At 40.9% G+C, this 18,404-nt stretch overlaps 1 protein-coding gene across 1 annotated transcript; it reads right to left on the bottom strand.

Annotated features, from left to right (window-relative positions):
• Positions 1-414: 414 nt before the first annotated feature.
• Positions 415-18,160, bottom strand: LOC139713058 (receptor-type tyrosine-protein phosphatase delta-like; the record flags this gene model as incomplete). The annotated part of the gene is made up of 15 exons (XM_071624819.1): positions 415-2,693; positions 3,467-3,602; positions 4,237-4,391; positions 5,539-5,664; positions 6,491-6,625; positions 7,009-7,085; positions 7,683-7,776; positions 8,752-9,037; positions 9,489-9,643; positions 10,338-10,463; positions 11,067-11,366; positions 11,815-11,912; positions 13,291-13,394; positions 16,835-17,004; positions 17,848-18,160. Coding segments are annotated over 15 exons (2,341 nt in total), but the record flags the coding sequence as incomplete, so codon positions are not given.
• Between the last annotated feature and the right edge of the window lie 244 nt (positions 18,161-18,404).

Below are 18,404 nucleotides of genomic sequence, written 5' to 3' on the forward strand. Positions count from 1 at the left end.
TCATAATAGCGAATTACAAATACAATACACATTCTATACATGAATACAATCATTTAAAATGAACACATATATTTCTTGCAGATCAATTTTGCAAAGTCTTGCACAACTTCTTCACAGTATCTTAAACTCAGACGAAACATTTACATTCTTCACGTCTCTCCCTCTCGTTCTCCCTTTCTCACAAAGTTACTAGCAGGCTCTGAAAATGGGTTGCTAGCAGTCTTAATTCAGTACAATTAACATGAAACTCTCTTCAGAGTGTAATAAAAATCAAGATGTAAGAGCAAAAAATTTGATTCACAAAATATAAGGGGCAGTTTTTGGCCACCAACTCAAGTCATTTACACATATACTACAAATCGATAGAACTTTGGGTGTACTAAAGAAATCAAACTTCAACTGTCAGTGATGTACATTTGGTTTGGTATCTGTGCGCAAACGTGCACATTTTTTTATTTAGAAATATGGTACTGGAGCATTGTAGCTTGTACTCGAAACACAGGATGTACTGTTAAGACTGTAGTACTGTGACAATTTGCGCCACTCCCTACAAAATTCAAAAAGTACTGGAATTCGCATGAATGCTGCGTGAGCCATCCATATATACGAGACTGATGAGACTTTTTATTTCTTCTCCTTTTTGTCAGCAGTACTGTTTGTCATGTGCAGGTATGAGTACTTGAGTAACACATCAAAGTAATCAACGACTCGATTAGTCCCAGAGGGTGCGAGAAGACATGAGTTATACACTGTTGTTTTTTCCTTTTCTTGTTTTAACTTGCTGGACAGTTTTGAAGATAAACATAATCTCTGTATAGGTGGCATTATTCCCTTTCCACCTCACAGAACATATCAGTATTAGCATTTTTGCTCTAGGTGAACTCTGCTATACTAAAAGTGCCCTGTCTGATTGTCGAGGTCCATACTACTTTCACGTCTCTGCCACTATAACAGACGGCAAAACATGCATTGCAAACCACGCACACACAAAACCGAAATGCGTCAACCGACCAATTCCCTAATTCTTTCCATAACCGAACTCTACACGAAGTAAATGAAAAAATGGCGAGCGTTTTGTACAAAGTGCAACACAGCCCTCTACTGCTCCTGGGAAGATTGATGGTGAAGTCCATTTTAGAGCAATGGTGATACGAAAATGTAAAACAGTTAGTGGCTAACATAGGCTTAGATGGTACTATAGTCAAGCTTCATGCACAGTTGCAAGCTTCTAGCACTATACACACTTAACATTCTCACTGCAGCTTGGGGAACCGTTTCCCCATAGGTCTGTAGAAGATCAGCGATCGGCAGCGCACGTCTCAAAATATTGTTCTTGCCTGTTACAAACATAGAATACGATGACGAGAGAGAGCAGAGACGGGTGTCGAAGGCAAATTCAAATTCCAGCACGAATGTAAAGCAAAAAAGAAAAAAGAAAAAAAAAGAAGCAACTCTGCAGGAAAAAACAAACAACAAAAAACCCCCAAACTGCAACGATGGAAGATACATGAGTTAATGTTTATGCAACAATGTCGTACATACGATGCTAGCCTTCCTACCAGTCTTTTTCTTTCTGTACAAGAGTCTGTCTACTACGTCTTCTTCTGCAAGTGGAATACATACTGGTCTGTCTGCGATTAACAGCACTCCTTCTTTTTTTCGTGCAGCAACGCGTCGTCTTCTCCAGCCAAACTGGGCGAGTGTGAGCGAGTGTCTCTGAATTTTGCCCGACTCTGCACGAAACGTTTCTTTTCTGAGCCGCTGGTGCAGACGCTCGCATTCTCTCACTCGCGTTCTTGTCCTGCTCCTCTAGTCATGCTTCAATGTTTGGAAATTGTCCACTGATTGTCTCTTTTAAAAGGTTAAAAAAACAAACAAAACAGGACATTAAAAAAGATAAAACGACGACATCATCATGCTCACCTCGCATTATCCACACTTGTTTAAAGTATCTCAAAATATATATATCGTCTATTTTCGTTTGTTGGTGTCGTTTCTTCAATGCATTTCAGAATTGATGCATAGGGCGGACATGCATGAACCACGGGGGAGAACGTCTGTGTTCTTCTCACAGAGCTCTAATCGCTAAACCACATGATTGAAGTCAACCACAGATGCATAGATGAATCCACTTGGTGAAAAATCCTGCGCGGTCTACTCTTTATGGGCGGCTTCTCCACGACGGCGATCGCTTCCGCAGGACAACAGGAAGAGTTTCTAACCTCGGCTTGGAAGAGGATGTCGTGGTCACTCATTTTTGTTCTTTTTTATTTTTTGCCGTCGCAAAGTTTTTCAAGGTAAATTGGTCCACGCCGGTCTTCGATGACCGAGCCCTACGATACCGTCACTTACTTATCAATTCATGAAGACAATCTTTCCAAACATCTACTAAGGTCCATCAGGCCTTTTCCTTGTCTTGTTTTTCGCAATTTTTTCCGGTTGATTAGCCTGGTGGTTGAGGAGAGATGTACATCCATTGGTCTTAGTTCGGTACTTCACACTTTTTTTTCTAACATTTCAAGAGTGGCTTTGGATTTGTTTGTTTGTTTTTTTTCCTCTTTCTCATCTTGTTTATTCACTTGAGTACTGTTGCTGCAGCCGCTGTTGTGGAGGCTGGGGGAAGGAGTCTATGTGTAGTGATCAAATGATCCAAGGTATTCCAGTGCGGCATGGTAGCAGAACTGGTACTGGTCCTAATGCAGCATGGGAGAAAACAGATAGAGAAAACACAAGTTAAACACAATTACATTAAAAAAACTAAGATTACCCAATCCCCCTAATCCCTATTGAGTATAGTATGGTCGTCCTGTTGCCCTACATATGAGGTACAGTGCTACATCTGAGTGGGCCTGCTAACTGTAGAACAAAGACAGGTTTGTGGAGCTGTTATTCAGGGTTTGACACTAGTGGTGGTCTGGTGGCCCTGGGTCATTAAAAGTTGATATGGGCCACCAAACTGCCTTCTTGGTAGCCCGATCAGACATCTAAAATTCAACAGAGTTTTTCATGTTTCTTTTCATTACGGGCCACTACATTTCTTTTTTGGGCCTCCAAAATTTCATATTTGAAAATTTTAGGGGCCCTAACGGGCCACCAAAGACAAGTTAGTGTCGAGTCTTGCATTACTGAATGCTGATGAAAAGGCTTGGCAAGTTCATAAGCCTGGGCAGAGACAGGGTTAAAGCAGACTGGCACATGACTCTTGCACAGCACTCTCTCCACAGAAGTCCCTCCCACAATAAATTATTAACACAATCATGTTACAAGTTGCGTCGTTCTGCTTCACAGAATGTGTCGCCTCAAGAACATCCGATGACAAATGCCAAGAGATTGACAACAGGAGCTCATTACCCCTTTGCATGCCATATCAATTTCCAGTCCATAGGTATGTGTGTGAAATATGAACCCATTTGACCTACTGGAAAGGAAAGGGTTAAGGAGTGACCAAAGGGGTCTGTCCGCTAACCTCTGTCTGCACCATGGCCGGCCGCTGGGTGCGCAGCATCTTGACTGTCTGGAACATGTCCACGATGCCCTCGTACCGCATCCGCTCCAGGACCACGCTGAGGGTGATGAAGACACCCGTTCTCCCGACGCCAGCACTGAGAAGGAGGACAGGTGGGAAAGAGAGGACGTACATCAATCTCTGAATTCATCAAAATCCGATAACTGCAACATTTGATAACTGCTATGGTGACGGTGACAAATTGAATTCTTGTGGATGACTGTTTTGTTGCACATTACCATCAGTAAGAACTCGTTTTTTCATCATGAATATTGCAAACGTATGTGTTTGAAGATTACACTTCAATAGAGAAATGGTCATGAACTCATCTATTCTCTGTCAAAAAAAATCCCACATGTTTAGCATCACTACCACCATCATCACATTATCATCATTGTTATCATCATCACCACCACCATCACCATCATCATCGTCATCTTCATCATCATCACCATCATCACCATTATAACCATCATCATCATCACCATCATGACAACCATCATCGTCAGCAGCAGCACTTCTACTAACTCCATGCACACTATCATGTCTATTGACAACATCACTACGACTACCACGATCACCACCACCTCTGGTAGTGCTACCATGGCAACCAGCACCGCTGCCCTCAACCCTACTGTGATCCTCCTCAGCATCCTCCTCCTCGCCGTCATCACTCATCCATCCTTGCCACCATCAACCACCCAAAAAAAAAAAAAAAATCTGTGACTGACCTGCAGTGGACAGTAATGGGGCCCTCCTGGCCGAACTGCTCCTTGGTTTTGTGTACCTGCCCGATGAAGTCGATGAACCCTTCCCCGGACTTGGGCACTCCTTGCTCGGGCCAGTCCGTGAACTGGAATTGTCTGATGGTTCTCGATTGACCGTCCTGTTGGAAGAGAGACATAAAAAATTTGAATAGGGGTAATGAAATCAGCGTGGAAAGCGCATAATCTCTACATAACACACAGCCTTGAAAGCCCATGAATTTGCCACATGAGTATGGTCCAGTTTGTCCATGGTATTAAACATCTAATCTCAGTGACATCTTTTGGAAAATTCCCATTATGTAATCAATGACAATCTATTCAAACAGTTCATGGTTTATGGTGGACTTTGCACCTTCAGCTAGCAAAAATAGTCCTAGTGGGCATTCTCAATACATTGCTGTCTTTTCCAGCACCACAAGCTACTGACCACCACCTTTGCTCTTTGACTGACCACCCTGAGACCTTTCCTCTCCAGATTTATAGTCCAGACTGTCCATTCATCAGGTGACAAACACCTAAATAATCCTCTTCAAACAGAGGTACCAGCATACATACGACTGTAACTGTCCTAAACAGCATTTTGACAGCAGATTACTGTTGGTGCCTGCATATATCCAGAAAAGCATCTATCTATTCCAATACCCCCCTTCCTATTAAAGACAAACATCACCCTCGTAATAACACCCAGACAAGATCATGAAACTATTCTGGATGATGACCTTCCGGTACAAATGTTGAGTTGGTTGAGATACATGTACCATCATGATACTGTAAGAGTGGAAATTTTCGCGGTGCTGAAATTTTCGCGCATTTCGCGCAACCAGAAACTAGCGCGAAAATAAAAGCATGTGAATATTTTTGCTTGCCACATGTTCCTGTGTGTGATGTCTTGAGTCCGCGGAATTAAAAACATGAGAAACTCTTCTCGACCGGCCAAGCACGAAAAATTAGTCACGAGAAAATATCCACTTTTACAGTAGAGCATTGGGAAGGGTTAGTGAGGGGGAAGGGAGCAAGTCAAATTGGGGGGGGGGGGAGGGTGCATTAATCAAGAACTGGCTTATTGATATAGACAAAAATGAGAAAAAACATGCTATGGCCTCTACACAGCTACAGGTTAGAATCAGAAGGCATCCTGCCGTACTGACCAGTCAGTCGCTTTTGAGGAAATTTTGCACGAGCATGACGAGAGTCGTGTCTGACCATCTGATGCAGGTGGTAGTAAAAGATATGAACTATACATGAGAGGGGGGAGTTGTTACGTACCCTTGCGTCGGTGACCTTGAACTCTCTCAGGATGTACTGCGGCATGTTGTACTCCGACATCGGGTCAACCACAAAGTACTGGTAGCGGGCTGACCTCTCGGCTGGCCAGTACTGGTGACACTTTTCCTATATAGGTGGGGGGTGAGGAAAGTGGGAGTAGTAGATTGTATGAAGTACCGGTAGCAGAACTCATATTGGGTGATTTATCCCACTGAAGGAATGGCAGGAGGACACACACATAGAAGCTAGCATGACAAAGTGAATCTGAGATTGTACCTACATGGGACAATAAAAATATTATACATCACACATGGAAAAGACTACCTTAGATCTTACACATCTATACTTGAGGGAAGAGCAAACTCCAGAGTTGTTCCAACATGGTGTACATATTGTACATCGAATAATCATAAAGCACTGATACCCTTAGTGGAACATTCATGGAAATATATTTCCAAATAGAGAATGCTCTGCATATTAAAATGAGTGATACACGGTAGGATTCTCCATTAATTTGAATAGAGTTTGAAAAAAAACAACTTTTTATAAATGAAAAAAAAAAAGTTTTCACATCTTAATCACATCTGGTCAATTGGGTAAAATCTACTCTTACTGACCTAAAGCAATTCAGTGCAGAGTAATATAGTAAGAATTGTTATCAATCAAAAGTTTATAAAGTTATGGGGTAAAGAGTTCTGTACACCAAAAAATGCCTTACTGAGCGCATCAAATCTTAACCATTAGGTATGTTGTTTGCCTGAATAATCATATACTGTATACGCAACATATTTAGCAAGTCTAATATACGTTACACTGCATTCATGTTGTAATCAGAGTTAATGTTTGTGAGTGTTCTTAGATTCATGAATGGCACCTGCATCGCAAAGTTTGCGAAAGTAAAAATGGCAAGAAATATATGGTGTACATAGTAACAGAGATAGGATGGACGTACCCTTCCCATCTCTCTGAGTTTGGAGAGCATGACGATGATGGTTGAGTTCTGCTCCCATAGCATCCTCCAGAAGTCTTCCGTCGTCTCGGCCAGAGGTCCCTGGGTGGCGATGTAGGCGTTCCTCTGCCGGTAGCCCTGCATTGGAATGAGGGGATGGGAAGAGGGGAGGGGAAGCATTTCAGGCATTGTCAGAAACCGGATCCATGGATATGATAACCTCACATCAACATGATGTCTACAGAGTAGTATAGGAAGAAAATTTTCTCTTCTTTTTTTTTTTTTAATTTCCAAGTGCATTGCTTAACTACATTGATAATCTCTTGATACGGAAAACTTTCATCGGTTGGGGATGATGATATAGCAGGAGGATACGTCTTCTAGCAACCTTTACCGATTGTGTAATCACTTGGCATTTGAGAAAGTCTACAGGAGTTGATGAAAGCTCAACCACAAAATTGCTAAAGGCTGGTGGAAGCCATAACCTGCTGCCAGAAGGGCAGAATAGAAATAATTCTTACATCAATGTGGCTGGCGTTGATGTAGTCTGAGCCTTCCACTCCTCTGATTGGTTGAAGACACACCCGGTTACCCTCATCTGTTGGCAAGTAAGAAAAGAGAGCATCACAGTGGTTACTCTGATGATGTCTACAATCACATGTAAAAAAAAAGGAGCACTGTGCAATCACAAGTACATGTATGTCAAGTGAGCAGTAATCCTTTCAATGGTCAGTAATCCATTCAATGGTCAGCAATCCATACAATGGCCACCTTGGTCACTGATGGACAAAATCAAAGACTATAAATGTCTTGTTGGAATGCTCCACTGCTACTTTTGACTACCTTCGGGATGATTCCTTGTCTGTTAACACTAAGTATTTTGCACTTTTACACACATTCTCTGGGACAACAAACATTCCGCACTGTAAGAGACAACCAGGATGGCTGTTGTTTAAATACTCTATAGAAATGACGGGTGTGTGTATCACATTTTTCAAAGAAATAACTAACATACGCATCGATTTACATATGATTGATGGTGAAGTTACTACTAAGTAGTAAGTTACTAGCTACTTTTTCAAGGGCAAACACTAGAAAGGGCAGAGTGGCTGTTTGATTACTAATCTTCACAAAATGGGAATATTGCAAAGTGAGTGACTGACTAAACATAATGACTTGTGCATGAGAAACTCACATGGCTGGATGTTGAGGAGTCTGTTCTTGAATTTATTTGCTGGTATATTGGCACTGACGAACCTCGACGGCTGGGCCTTTTGACTTGCTAACCGCTGCGGAAGAAATAATGAGACAAAATATTGAATTCTTACTTTCAAATTAGCATTAAAATGCTGGCATAACTTCACATACTCAAACACACAAACTTACTGACAAAAAAACTGCATTTCATTGTGGGTCATCTACGTGATGAATTTCTGGCACATCAAAAATTACATTTTTAAGATGACTGTCATTTTCGCATCTATCTATGCTACCACTGAATGAATGCTGATGAAATCTGAGTATGGCTCCATGTTACTGTAAAAGTGGACATTTTCGAGCATTTGGTGCGACATGAAATTAGCACGAAAATAAAAGCATGCAAATTTGTAATTCCCATGTAGTACATGCTACCAAAGCCCGTAACTGACATGGCAGCAGTGGGATGTTTGAAGTGCTCACTAAATTTTCTAGATTATCCACAAAATTAAAATAACAAATTCATCTCACCCATCCGAGTGCAAAAAACTTAATCATGTAAAAATTTCTGCTTTTACAGTACATCGACTTTGTACTCTGCTATGACACTTGTGACCTTACGTGAGACACTTAATCCTCCTTACTTCTCTCTACCAGTAGGGGTGAATATATGTACATGGGAACCCGAGGGTAAGCCAAACATTTTAAAGTGGCAAAATTTAGCACGTGTGCACAGCCGAGAGGTTGTTGTGTTTAGAATGCTCCATAAGGGAGTTGAGTGAATGCCCTGCATGTGCAAGTTTGATTCCCATGACTGGAATCATGACATGCTTAAAGTCCTCTGAGTACCGAGACACTGCAGGAAAGGCACTACATTAAAAGCAACTTTTATAAATAAATTCTGTGGTTTTATTGGTTGAGAGCTATGCATTTGATTTTTACTGAAAGCACATTGCCTCACAGATGCAGACCTGTGCATAATTAGCATATTATAATTGTGCTGCATCTAATCCAAGCAGGACTGGAATCAAACCAAAGCCGAGCCGTTGGCGTCCCGGTGACCTCACCTTGAACTCGTTCTCCATGCCGGTGATCGTCTCTCCCGGCTCCAGGGCCGTCAGCTTCTGGATGTGGCCGTAGAGGTTGCGGGCCGGCACCTCCGTGTTACCGCTGGCGACGGCCTCGTGCAGCGCCTCGTGGATGAAGATGTACTGCTCCTCCGTCTGCACCATGTAGTTGCGCTGCGCCCGCAGGCAGGTCACGTGACCGTAGATGTCCACCGTCTTCTCATGCTTGATGCGCTCCAGCATAGAGTCGATGACGATATACGCTCCAGTGCGACCAACCCCGGCACTAATGGTACGGAGAGAACAACGATGATTAGATCTTGAGATCAGAAATCACAGAACTTTTACCAGTGTCCCGATCACATGAGTGCGACACTGAAAGAAAGACTAAATAATCCTAGAAATATAATCCTAGAAAAATATGTCAAGGTGAAAATCTTGTGCGACTAACGATGATTAGATCGGGAAATCAGAATCATGGAACTTTTACCACTTCTCTGATCATATGAGTGCGACACTACAGGAAAGACTGAATAAGCCTAGAAAAATATGACAAGGTGAAAATCTTATGCATTTTCCTGCCTTGCTCAAAAAATAATAACAGTCATCATTCATGTGACCTTCTGTGGCCTTATGTCAAAAATGAAGAACAGAGTCTATGACTAGTAAAGCAGAGAGAAACCAAACAGGAGGTATGTCTGAACAGACCACTCATATTTAGGACCAGTGCCCCTTACCTGCAGTGGACCACGATGGGACCAGCGTCTGGTGGGTTGCAGGACTTGACCCTGCTAACAAAGGCTAGGACCGAGGTGGCGTGCTCAGGGACTCCATGGTCTGGCCAGGCCGTGAACTGGAACTGTTTCACCTCTCTCTTCTCCATAGTACGATTCTGTGAGAAGAAAAACGGACAACTCTTTTGATAAACCTGCTGGAGACTAGTCCTGAGCATACTTGGGCAGGTGTCCATTGGAAGTATGTGTTATAGGAAAATTTGCTTGTCCTCAACAGGTTAAGATGGGCTTGTGAAGTGCATGTAGAATAGACCCTGCACTTTTACGAGTGCCACCCTTTCCTCTCACAGGACAAACATTTCATGTATCTGGTGGATCAAAACACACATTTCTCATCAAACAAGGAAAAAAAAATGTTGACATAGTACACAAAAGTAACCATCTTGTTTAATCATAAGATGTCAACTGAAGATATTGTATTATGACATAACAAGAATATGGAAATACTTCAACTACTTGTTACCTTGACCTCTAACCACTGGCATGTGATCATCCTGTATCATCTAAATAAAAACAACGATGATGCTGAAACAAGTTATCTGGGTGTCAAAATTATCACTTTACATATAGAATTTGCAGCACAAAGAGCCTACAGTTTTAGCAGTTAACACCCTTCTTGTTTTCAAACTGAAGATGTGCTAAGAATGCTAAATTCTTAGTGAGCTCTGAAAACAAGACACATGTCCAGCATCCATATTTGCAATGATTAGAGAGTAAAAGAAACATATCAGAGTATCATGACCGAGCAGAATTCATATTCTCCCCGAAGTGAAATGAAATGGCAGCACCCACCTTGAGGTTGATTAAGGCAAAGGATCTGACGGTGTAAGTCGCCAGCTCTGTGGTATCCAGGAGTGTGACCTGAATGAAGCCGTATTTCTCCTGGTCTCTGCTAGGCCAGTACTGATCACATTTAACCTGCGAGAACAAGATTTTGAACTCAGTTTAATATTTTCATGTACTCCATCTGCAATGTTCTGCATACTGTTCATCTATGATCTCATGAATACACTGACTGAACTGAGCAATAAAGAAACAAACTGACACCACTTAAACCAATCACTTTAAAAAAATTTTGATTATCAATCTGAGAATTACAAGAGGTTATATGGGGAAAAAAATTTCTGAGATCAGTTAGACGGGCTTCAACACTTATGATAGGATGTACTGGTATATTGTAAGAAAGGGATGCTTGAATCTGGTACTGCTTTTAGTTGGAAATTTCCACACATACAGGTTTACAAAGAATCTCAGATTCTCATCATAGCCGATAATGATTGTTCAGACATCACTACCACAGCAACTGCACTTGTTGCACCATAAAACAGTTGCAAGCCTCGTGATGAATATAAATGTGTATGGGAAGGAAATTGCCAGATGTTAGTGACTGGCAGACTCCCCCCCTCCCCCTCCCCAACATCAAACAGACTCCGGTGACTCAGGTGACGAATGATTCCCCAGGGAAAGAGTGACAGCTGATGATTGACAACTGTCACAAAAAAAAAAAAAAAAAAACCCTACCCTATTTCTCTCCTCCAGTTTGGTCATCATTACGATGGTGTTGGTGCGCTGCTCCCACACCATCCGCCAGAAGTCCGCCATCGTCTCCAGCAGTGGCCCCTGGGTAGCGATGTACGCGTTCTGCTTGCGGTAGCCGTCGCAGTAGTTGGCGTTGATGTAGTCGCTGCCCGGCAGCCCCTCCACGGGCGACAGGATGACGCGGGAGTGGTCGTAGGCGATCACGTTGGCGTAGCGGTTCTTCGGCTTGTTCGTCTCCAGGTTGGAGTGGTCCCAAGTGAACTGCTGGCCCGGCTCAATGGACTAGGTGATGGGAGTGATATGAAGGAGGGTCTTTTGACTAGCTGCTTTCTTACATTCCACACAACAATTCTGATAGGAACCACCAACTGTACTTCATTTACTTTATTCATAGAACAACCACTTCATGCTATCCTATTATGAAATTTGAATAAACCATCATCTTTAAAAGGTCTTGATGTACAAGTTCCTATCAAATATCATGAAAACTGTGGCCAACAGATAAAGAAAGATAGTTTATCTGTCGTGAAGCAGAGAGGTTATACCTATATTAGCCATTCTTGGATCTCTAACAATTTTACACATGAATATGGGGATTTGTAAAGTGATAATCTCATATTACATCCCTTATATACACTAGCATATCTACATCACATCCTATACAACACTCTAAGATGATACATACAAAAAGCAGTATATGGCAGATGACATCTGACCTTTGACCCCTTACCTCGTATTCCTGAGAGAAGAGCATGTTGTCATTGGCCTTCAGCCTCTCGATGTGCTCCGAGAACTGGGAGACGGGGATGGGAGGGTGAGACATCATGGCTGGTAGGAAGAAATTGAGAGAAAGAGAGAGATACATATATATAGCATAAATATCACAGATATGTATATTTACCAAATATACACTTTCATGTATATATGTCACATACATGTATATACAATGTTTATGTTACAGTGTTGCCCCTCGCATCAGTGGTTTTCAGTACATAATATCAACACATCTAAAGAGTCAATATCACTTCAAGATACCTATGTGTATCACAAAACAAAGTGAACAACAAAATAACACACAGGAGAGAGATAAGAATATATATGTCACATATATGTTAAGTTCTGCCCCTTCCATTACTGTTTTTTTTTCCAGTATATAATGATATCACCACATTTAAAGAGTGAATATCACTTCAAGATATACTTGTAAGTGTGTCACAGAACAAAGAGAACAAAAGAACATAATGGGTCTCAGTCAGTCTTCAAAGAAGAGCACACATCTTTCTCTCTCTTTTCTCAATTATACTCCTCCTCATTTTGCAATAAGATTTAACCCTAACTAGGCGACGTTTCGCGCGATGTATCGCTATCGCGAGAAGCTATCGCCGCGACATTTCATGACTTTTTTCTTTCGAGTTTCCCGCATCTTTTGACACCAAATTTGCGATGCCCGGGCGCGCGGTTCCGAAGTTGCGCATAAATATGCACATGCATGTCAGACCAAAAATTGCTCAAAAACGTGAATTCGTGTACAATTTCAATGCAAACTGTGTTTACAGGCAAATTTCATAAAAGCATGATTATTTTGGGGTTTTATTGATTAAAATCAATTAATAACATATTTTCTTGTTCGGAACAATGTCACGGACAAATTTCATCGAAAAAACAATGAAAAACATTAAGTCGAAAAAACAAAGAAATACATAAGAAATTCAAAAAACAATAAAATACTAAGAAAATTTTTTCTGATTGCGCAATTTTTTTCTCTTGCATTTGCTAAGGACACTAAAAAGAATATTTACACAAAAAATGTGCCTGTTTTGAGCTTCATTTAGTGATTTATACCAAATTGGTTGATTTCATGCATCATTATGCATAAATTAGCATAATTTAGTGTAAATTATGATTTTTGAAAAAATTAACTTCATGGTACTTTAGATTACATCATAGGCAATGTGTGTGCCAATTTTCGTCGCGATCGCGCGGTCGACGGCCGAGATCTGGAGGGGGGCCTGGGAGGCCCCCCCCCCCCCCCCCCCCCCCCCCCCGGCTCTATCATCTACCTAAATAGCCCGGCCTAGTTAGGGTTAAAGTTTGAATTGAGGGTGATGGAACTGATCTTGATTCTCAGGTCCCACTTCCCCTTTCGAAAGAGGCACGATGTGCCGAGGTTGTTGACCCCGCCTGACCCCGCCCCCTCGAGACTCACCCGGTGTCTGGTAGTTGAGTCTCCTCATCTCCACCGGGTCAGCCAGATTGCTCTCCACCGTCTCCTTTCTCTTGCTGGGGCTCTGCGGGTGTGGCTCTCGTCGCCTAGGAAACAAAGGCATCACCAGTGACGTGACTACCGGTATCTCCCATTCTTTTCAGCATTTGCTAATTTTCAATCTATTCAATTACACTCCTCATTTCAAAATAAAAGTTTAAAATAGTCCGACATAGAATATTTTGATTTTTCATTACATCAAGCAAAAGTTTGTTAGAAACATAAATGTCATATGGATAAGCTTAGTAAGCAGGTGTAACGATAACTGATCATAGTGTTAGATACATTTATACTTTTCTGTCTACAGTAACATGATAAATCATAATTGATGAACTACAATATATTATACCAACACAAAACTGCAGTGTCTACAGTGGACAGGCAACTACTAATAAATAATATAAAGTAGCACTATTACTATAAAGCAAAACAAATTTCACTACATGCACCAGCAATTAGAAAAATTAATCCCTCTTCCAACTTTCATGCAAATGCAAATTCAATATCACAAACAAATGAAACAGGTTAGAATCATGTTTTTCTCCAAAATAACAACTGATAGATACATGTACAGTGACATGACAATTTTCAACAAAAAGCAAGCAAGCCACCAATGGGGGAAAAAACCTGCAAATCCCACTGTTTTGTTTTTTGTTTGTTTGTTTGTTTGTTGTTGTTGGTTTTTTTTTTTTTTTTTTGGGGGGGGGGGTATAAATTTGTATGATGCCCTCATACAGATAGCTATCCTGTATTATCTTAGTTGATGATATAATCATTTTTGAATGTGACATATTACATGCACTTATTGCTGGAAAGACAAAGGTGTATATTCATCCCCCCCCCCCCCCCCAATCACTGCATAACCAATGCAGCAAGTGCAAATTAAAATGAGTTTATAAACTTTATAAACACTCAATATGGTTGCATGTGAGCAATTAATGGAATTACATGAGACTGGTTATCAGTTTTGGTTCAGTTAGCATGTCATAGTTACCTCCTTCTACAGATGGTTTGGGTTGGATGAGAGGGGAAGATTCACCGGGCAGGATGGAAGGCAATCATCACATGGAGGAGTAGGGAGAGTATAGGGGAGGGAAAAGGGTGTCAATAGAGGTGGCTCAAGGGTTGGTTAAGCCTCAAACTTATGCAGGAGTTTTGATTTGGAATAAAGTGTTTTTTAATTCTCTTTCTTCAGAGTTAGCATGTTGATGATGGATTGAAAAAAATAGCATGAATTCTTACTAATCAGATCTTACATGAATTTCCAAAGGATAATTTCTTCACATCAAACGAAATTCTTGCGTCAGTTTCTTTTTATTAGAAATGATTGACAATTTTTAAAAGTTGATGTAGGGCAATTTGTCAATCAATTGCAATTATTTCTCCATCACAGCATAAGGTGATAGGCATTCTTACTGACTTTTTACATTTGCTCTTTTTGATGATATAAAGGCATATCCATGGCTTAGTTGTATGTGAACAGTACAACAGACATTCAAAGTCCACTGAACTTTCTATAGCACATTCCAAAAGAATAAAACTCAACAGAAATCAGAGTTGAATGTCAGATAACTGACAGCAAGTTCACATAATCAGTTTCTTCAAAATTACCAAACTATTTGCCTATTGTTTGCATGAACAGATTTGATAGCTTGACGTGTTTGATGGGAATGTAACAATGCCTTAAAATACTGTGGTTTAGAACCTTCAAATGAGGTATGGTACATCCCAGACGCTATTGTTATGGCATCGCTTAGAATGCACATTCCTATGTGCTCTCACAATATTGGCATGTTTGTTTCTAATCAGTTCATAAAATTGCTCTGAATGACCCCTGTTTTGTAGGAAATATAGGAAATAACAATTGAAATTTTGATTTGTTTTTAAAATTACATATCAGTAAAGGCAAACTGAATCCCTATGCACATGATGTTTAAGGCAGTATAATGGGCAGAGACTGGTGAACAGATCTCTTCATTAGTGTAAATATTTACCTCCTGCAGATGGTAGGGATGAGAAGGGAACATTCATCGGGCAGGGCAGCAAAGCAAGGTAATTTTGTTTTCGGGGAGGAAGGGAGAATGGGGAGGGAAGGGTATTGTTAGCAAAGCACATGACTGATTATTTAAGCAGTGCACAAAGAATAATAAATTAAACACAATAAAATGAACAAACACAGAAAACAAAGCTGAGAAAAATCAAATACTGTACGAACATAAATATGTTATTTTGTAGCATTTCCTTTTTTTTTTTGCCGTAAGGATACCATACATGAGTGTGATGTATTGAAATAATATAAATCCATGATACACATGTCTCATGATTTTTAAAGGAAATATACATACACATGCTGTAGCGCATTCATAAAATAAAAAGGTATATAAAACAATATGCATGTGGGTCAGTGTTTAAGCATGTGGATTAGGCATTCTATTTCAATGGAGTAACATTGATATGGTAAATCTAGTTCTCTGTCTTGATGACTGAATACTTGTCCAATGGTCATGAAATTGAGACAGAAATTGGAATATTGACTCTTACTCCTGAACCAAGACCATTGTCATAAAAATTATTATCATCATCATCATCATCATCATCATCATCATCATCATCATCATCATCATCATCATCATCATCATCATTCTTTTTCTTTTTTTTTGAGAAGCAAGATGGATCTGGTGTCAATAAAATCGCCGAGAACCCATCAAAGCAATCAAACAAGATTCCTGATCTTTCTTCATGAAATATGATACTCAGAGGTAATTGGTAGGAAAACATGCACATGCAAATTTCATGGATTCTTCTGAGTCAGCATAAAAGTGCCAGCATGCACAAGTCCTACACAAGCCATTATGACGAGCAAGCTGATATATGTCATTATACACGGACGCACATATATATATATTTTTTTTTTTTCCTTCTTCTTTCAGCATATGATACATGCAGAGAAATAATGGTATTGCTATGGCATATGACAATATCTTTAACCATGCATTACATTTATTAAAGGGAAAAGGTATGGTTTTTTGGTTGAGATGAGATTTAAATTCTAACTTTCTGTGAGATAATTAGAAATTTTGAAGTGGCTGAGATATCCAAAAACAAAGTATAACTAAGTAGTCCAACAAAAGATGGGTCTCACCTTTTATTAAGACCTCTTTGTTTTTGGAAATCTCAGCCATTTCAAAACCAATATTCATTACATGAATTTCAATTCCTCTTAGAACTGTATGCTCTTTTATATATATCATGAGACCTCACTTTGCATTGCACTTTTAAATGCCAGCATGAGATATTATTTGATGTTCACAAGGAGCACACTTTTCAACAACTGCCAAATTTTCATCTCCCAACAAAAACTCAGAGGAACCGAGTTCCAAGGGCTGGCAGGCAGGAGGACGTTCCCTGCAGAAAATAAGGAGGGGGGGGGGGGGGGATAGGGGCTGGACTGTCAAAAGCTTGACGCCACCACATCCCGACGTCGTACCTGACGATGAAGACAATGAGGAGCACCACCAGCAGTATGACCACGATGCCGCCAATCGCCGCGGCGATGTAGAGGGTGAGGTTGTCCTGCTTGGCCTGGGCGGTGGGGGAAGGAGGAGCAGGCTCCGCCTTGACGGGAGCCGAGTAGGGGCTGGAGGTCTCTAGCTCAGTCTGGAAGACACACACACACACACACACAGACAAAACATCCAGAGCATGCAAAAGTCAGTTACCATTTGTTTCTTAAATCAATATATTAACCTTTCAAAATTTGCATTAGGCGGCCGTGTACACGGGCAGTCATCTTGTCAAGCACGTTTGCTCCTAGCGATCACCCCTGTGACCAGTTTTAGTTGTTTTATCACAAGGGTACGCAGGGTAATCTTAGCTAATGTCATTATAAATAAACAATTTGTTCTATCATATGATTTGCTTAGAAAACAAAAACAAAAACAAATCCCCACATATTTGAATCTACCATTGTATATTTATTTGTTATGCATTCATGTTAAGTGTTTCGCTCTTTATGACCACTGCATTTTTCTCCTGATATTTGTGTCATGAAAATGTTGCGGGAATAAAATGAACTGAAATATTGGTAATGGGTGGGATTTGAGATATACATATACTACTGGAATGAGATTTCACACTCACACTGACACACTTGCAAATTGTACTGCTACTTCTATAGACTTCTACTACTACGACTACTACTACGAAGACGACAGCTACATTTGTTTTTCACCATCAGTGCAGAAGATTGTTTATGATGGCAGCAGCAGTAGCATCATTTGCTGTAACATATTAAATATTAACATCATAACGATTGAAATTATTTTTGATCACCCCAACAATGATATCAATAAAAGAAGAAACCCCCCCCCCAAAAAAAATGAAAACATTTAAGACATAAGCGTGAAAAAATATTCCAAACATTGCTGTGGGTCTACCATTACTCATCGCACTGGGTATTATTTTCAAATGCAAGCATTGCAGAAATACACATAATCTCACCTGGTTTTCGTTGAGAACGACAGCGCGAGTGAAGAAGACGTAATACTTCCCCTGTTCCAGGGGCTTATTCTTGAACCCGTTAATCTCGCTGTTGTCGCCGATGACAAAGGACGAGGGCAGCTTGTCGCCCATCAGTTTGGCGGTGATGTACGGCTCGCCACCGGTGGTCGACTGGCGCCGATCCCGCAGACTGCGACGGGCGCGGGCACCGCCGAGGAGTTGGCTGGTCTTGATGTCGTTGGGAGATATTGCCGGTCCCAGTGGGGTGCCGTTCTCGTCGAGTCCCAGCGGAATCACGATCACGTACATGAAACTAGGCAGAGGAGAATAGAAATCAAACATCACACATCTGCTCGCACACCTACGTGTACAGTCGCTGGCTTTGACAACGACCACTCTCACTATACTTTGGGAGCTGCCACTTTGGGCTATGAGCTTGTCATGCCTAAATCCTGTACAGTCACTGCACAGCAAACAGCAGCACGCTGTTCAAATGTGTTTGACTCCCAGTCTTCGACACAGTCATCCAAATGCTGTTCTAGTTGTGTCACAATGCT

This window comes from Diadema antillarum, unplaced genomic scaffold (assembly GCF_040938485.1).
Source record: "Diadema antillarum isolate AM-2024a unplaced genomic scaffold, OU_Dant_1.0 seq00001899_RagTag, whole genome shotgun sequence".
In the NCBI taxonomy this organism is placed as follows: domain Eukaryota; kingdom Metazoa; phylum Echinodermata; class Echinoidea; order Diadematoida; family Diadematidae; genus Diadema; species Diadema antillarum.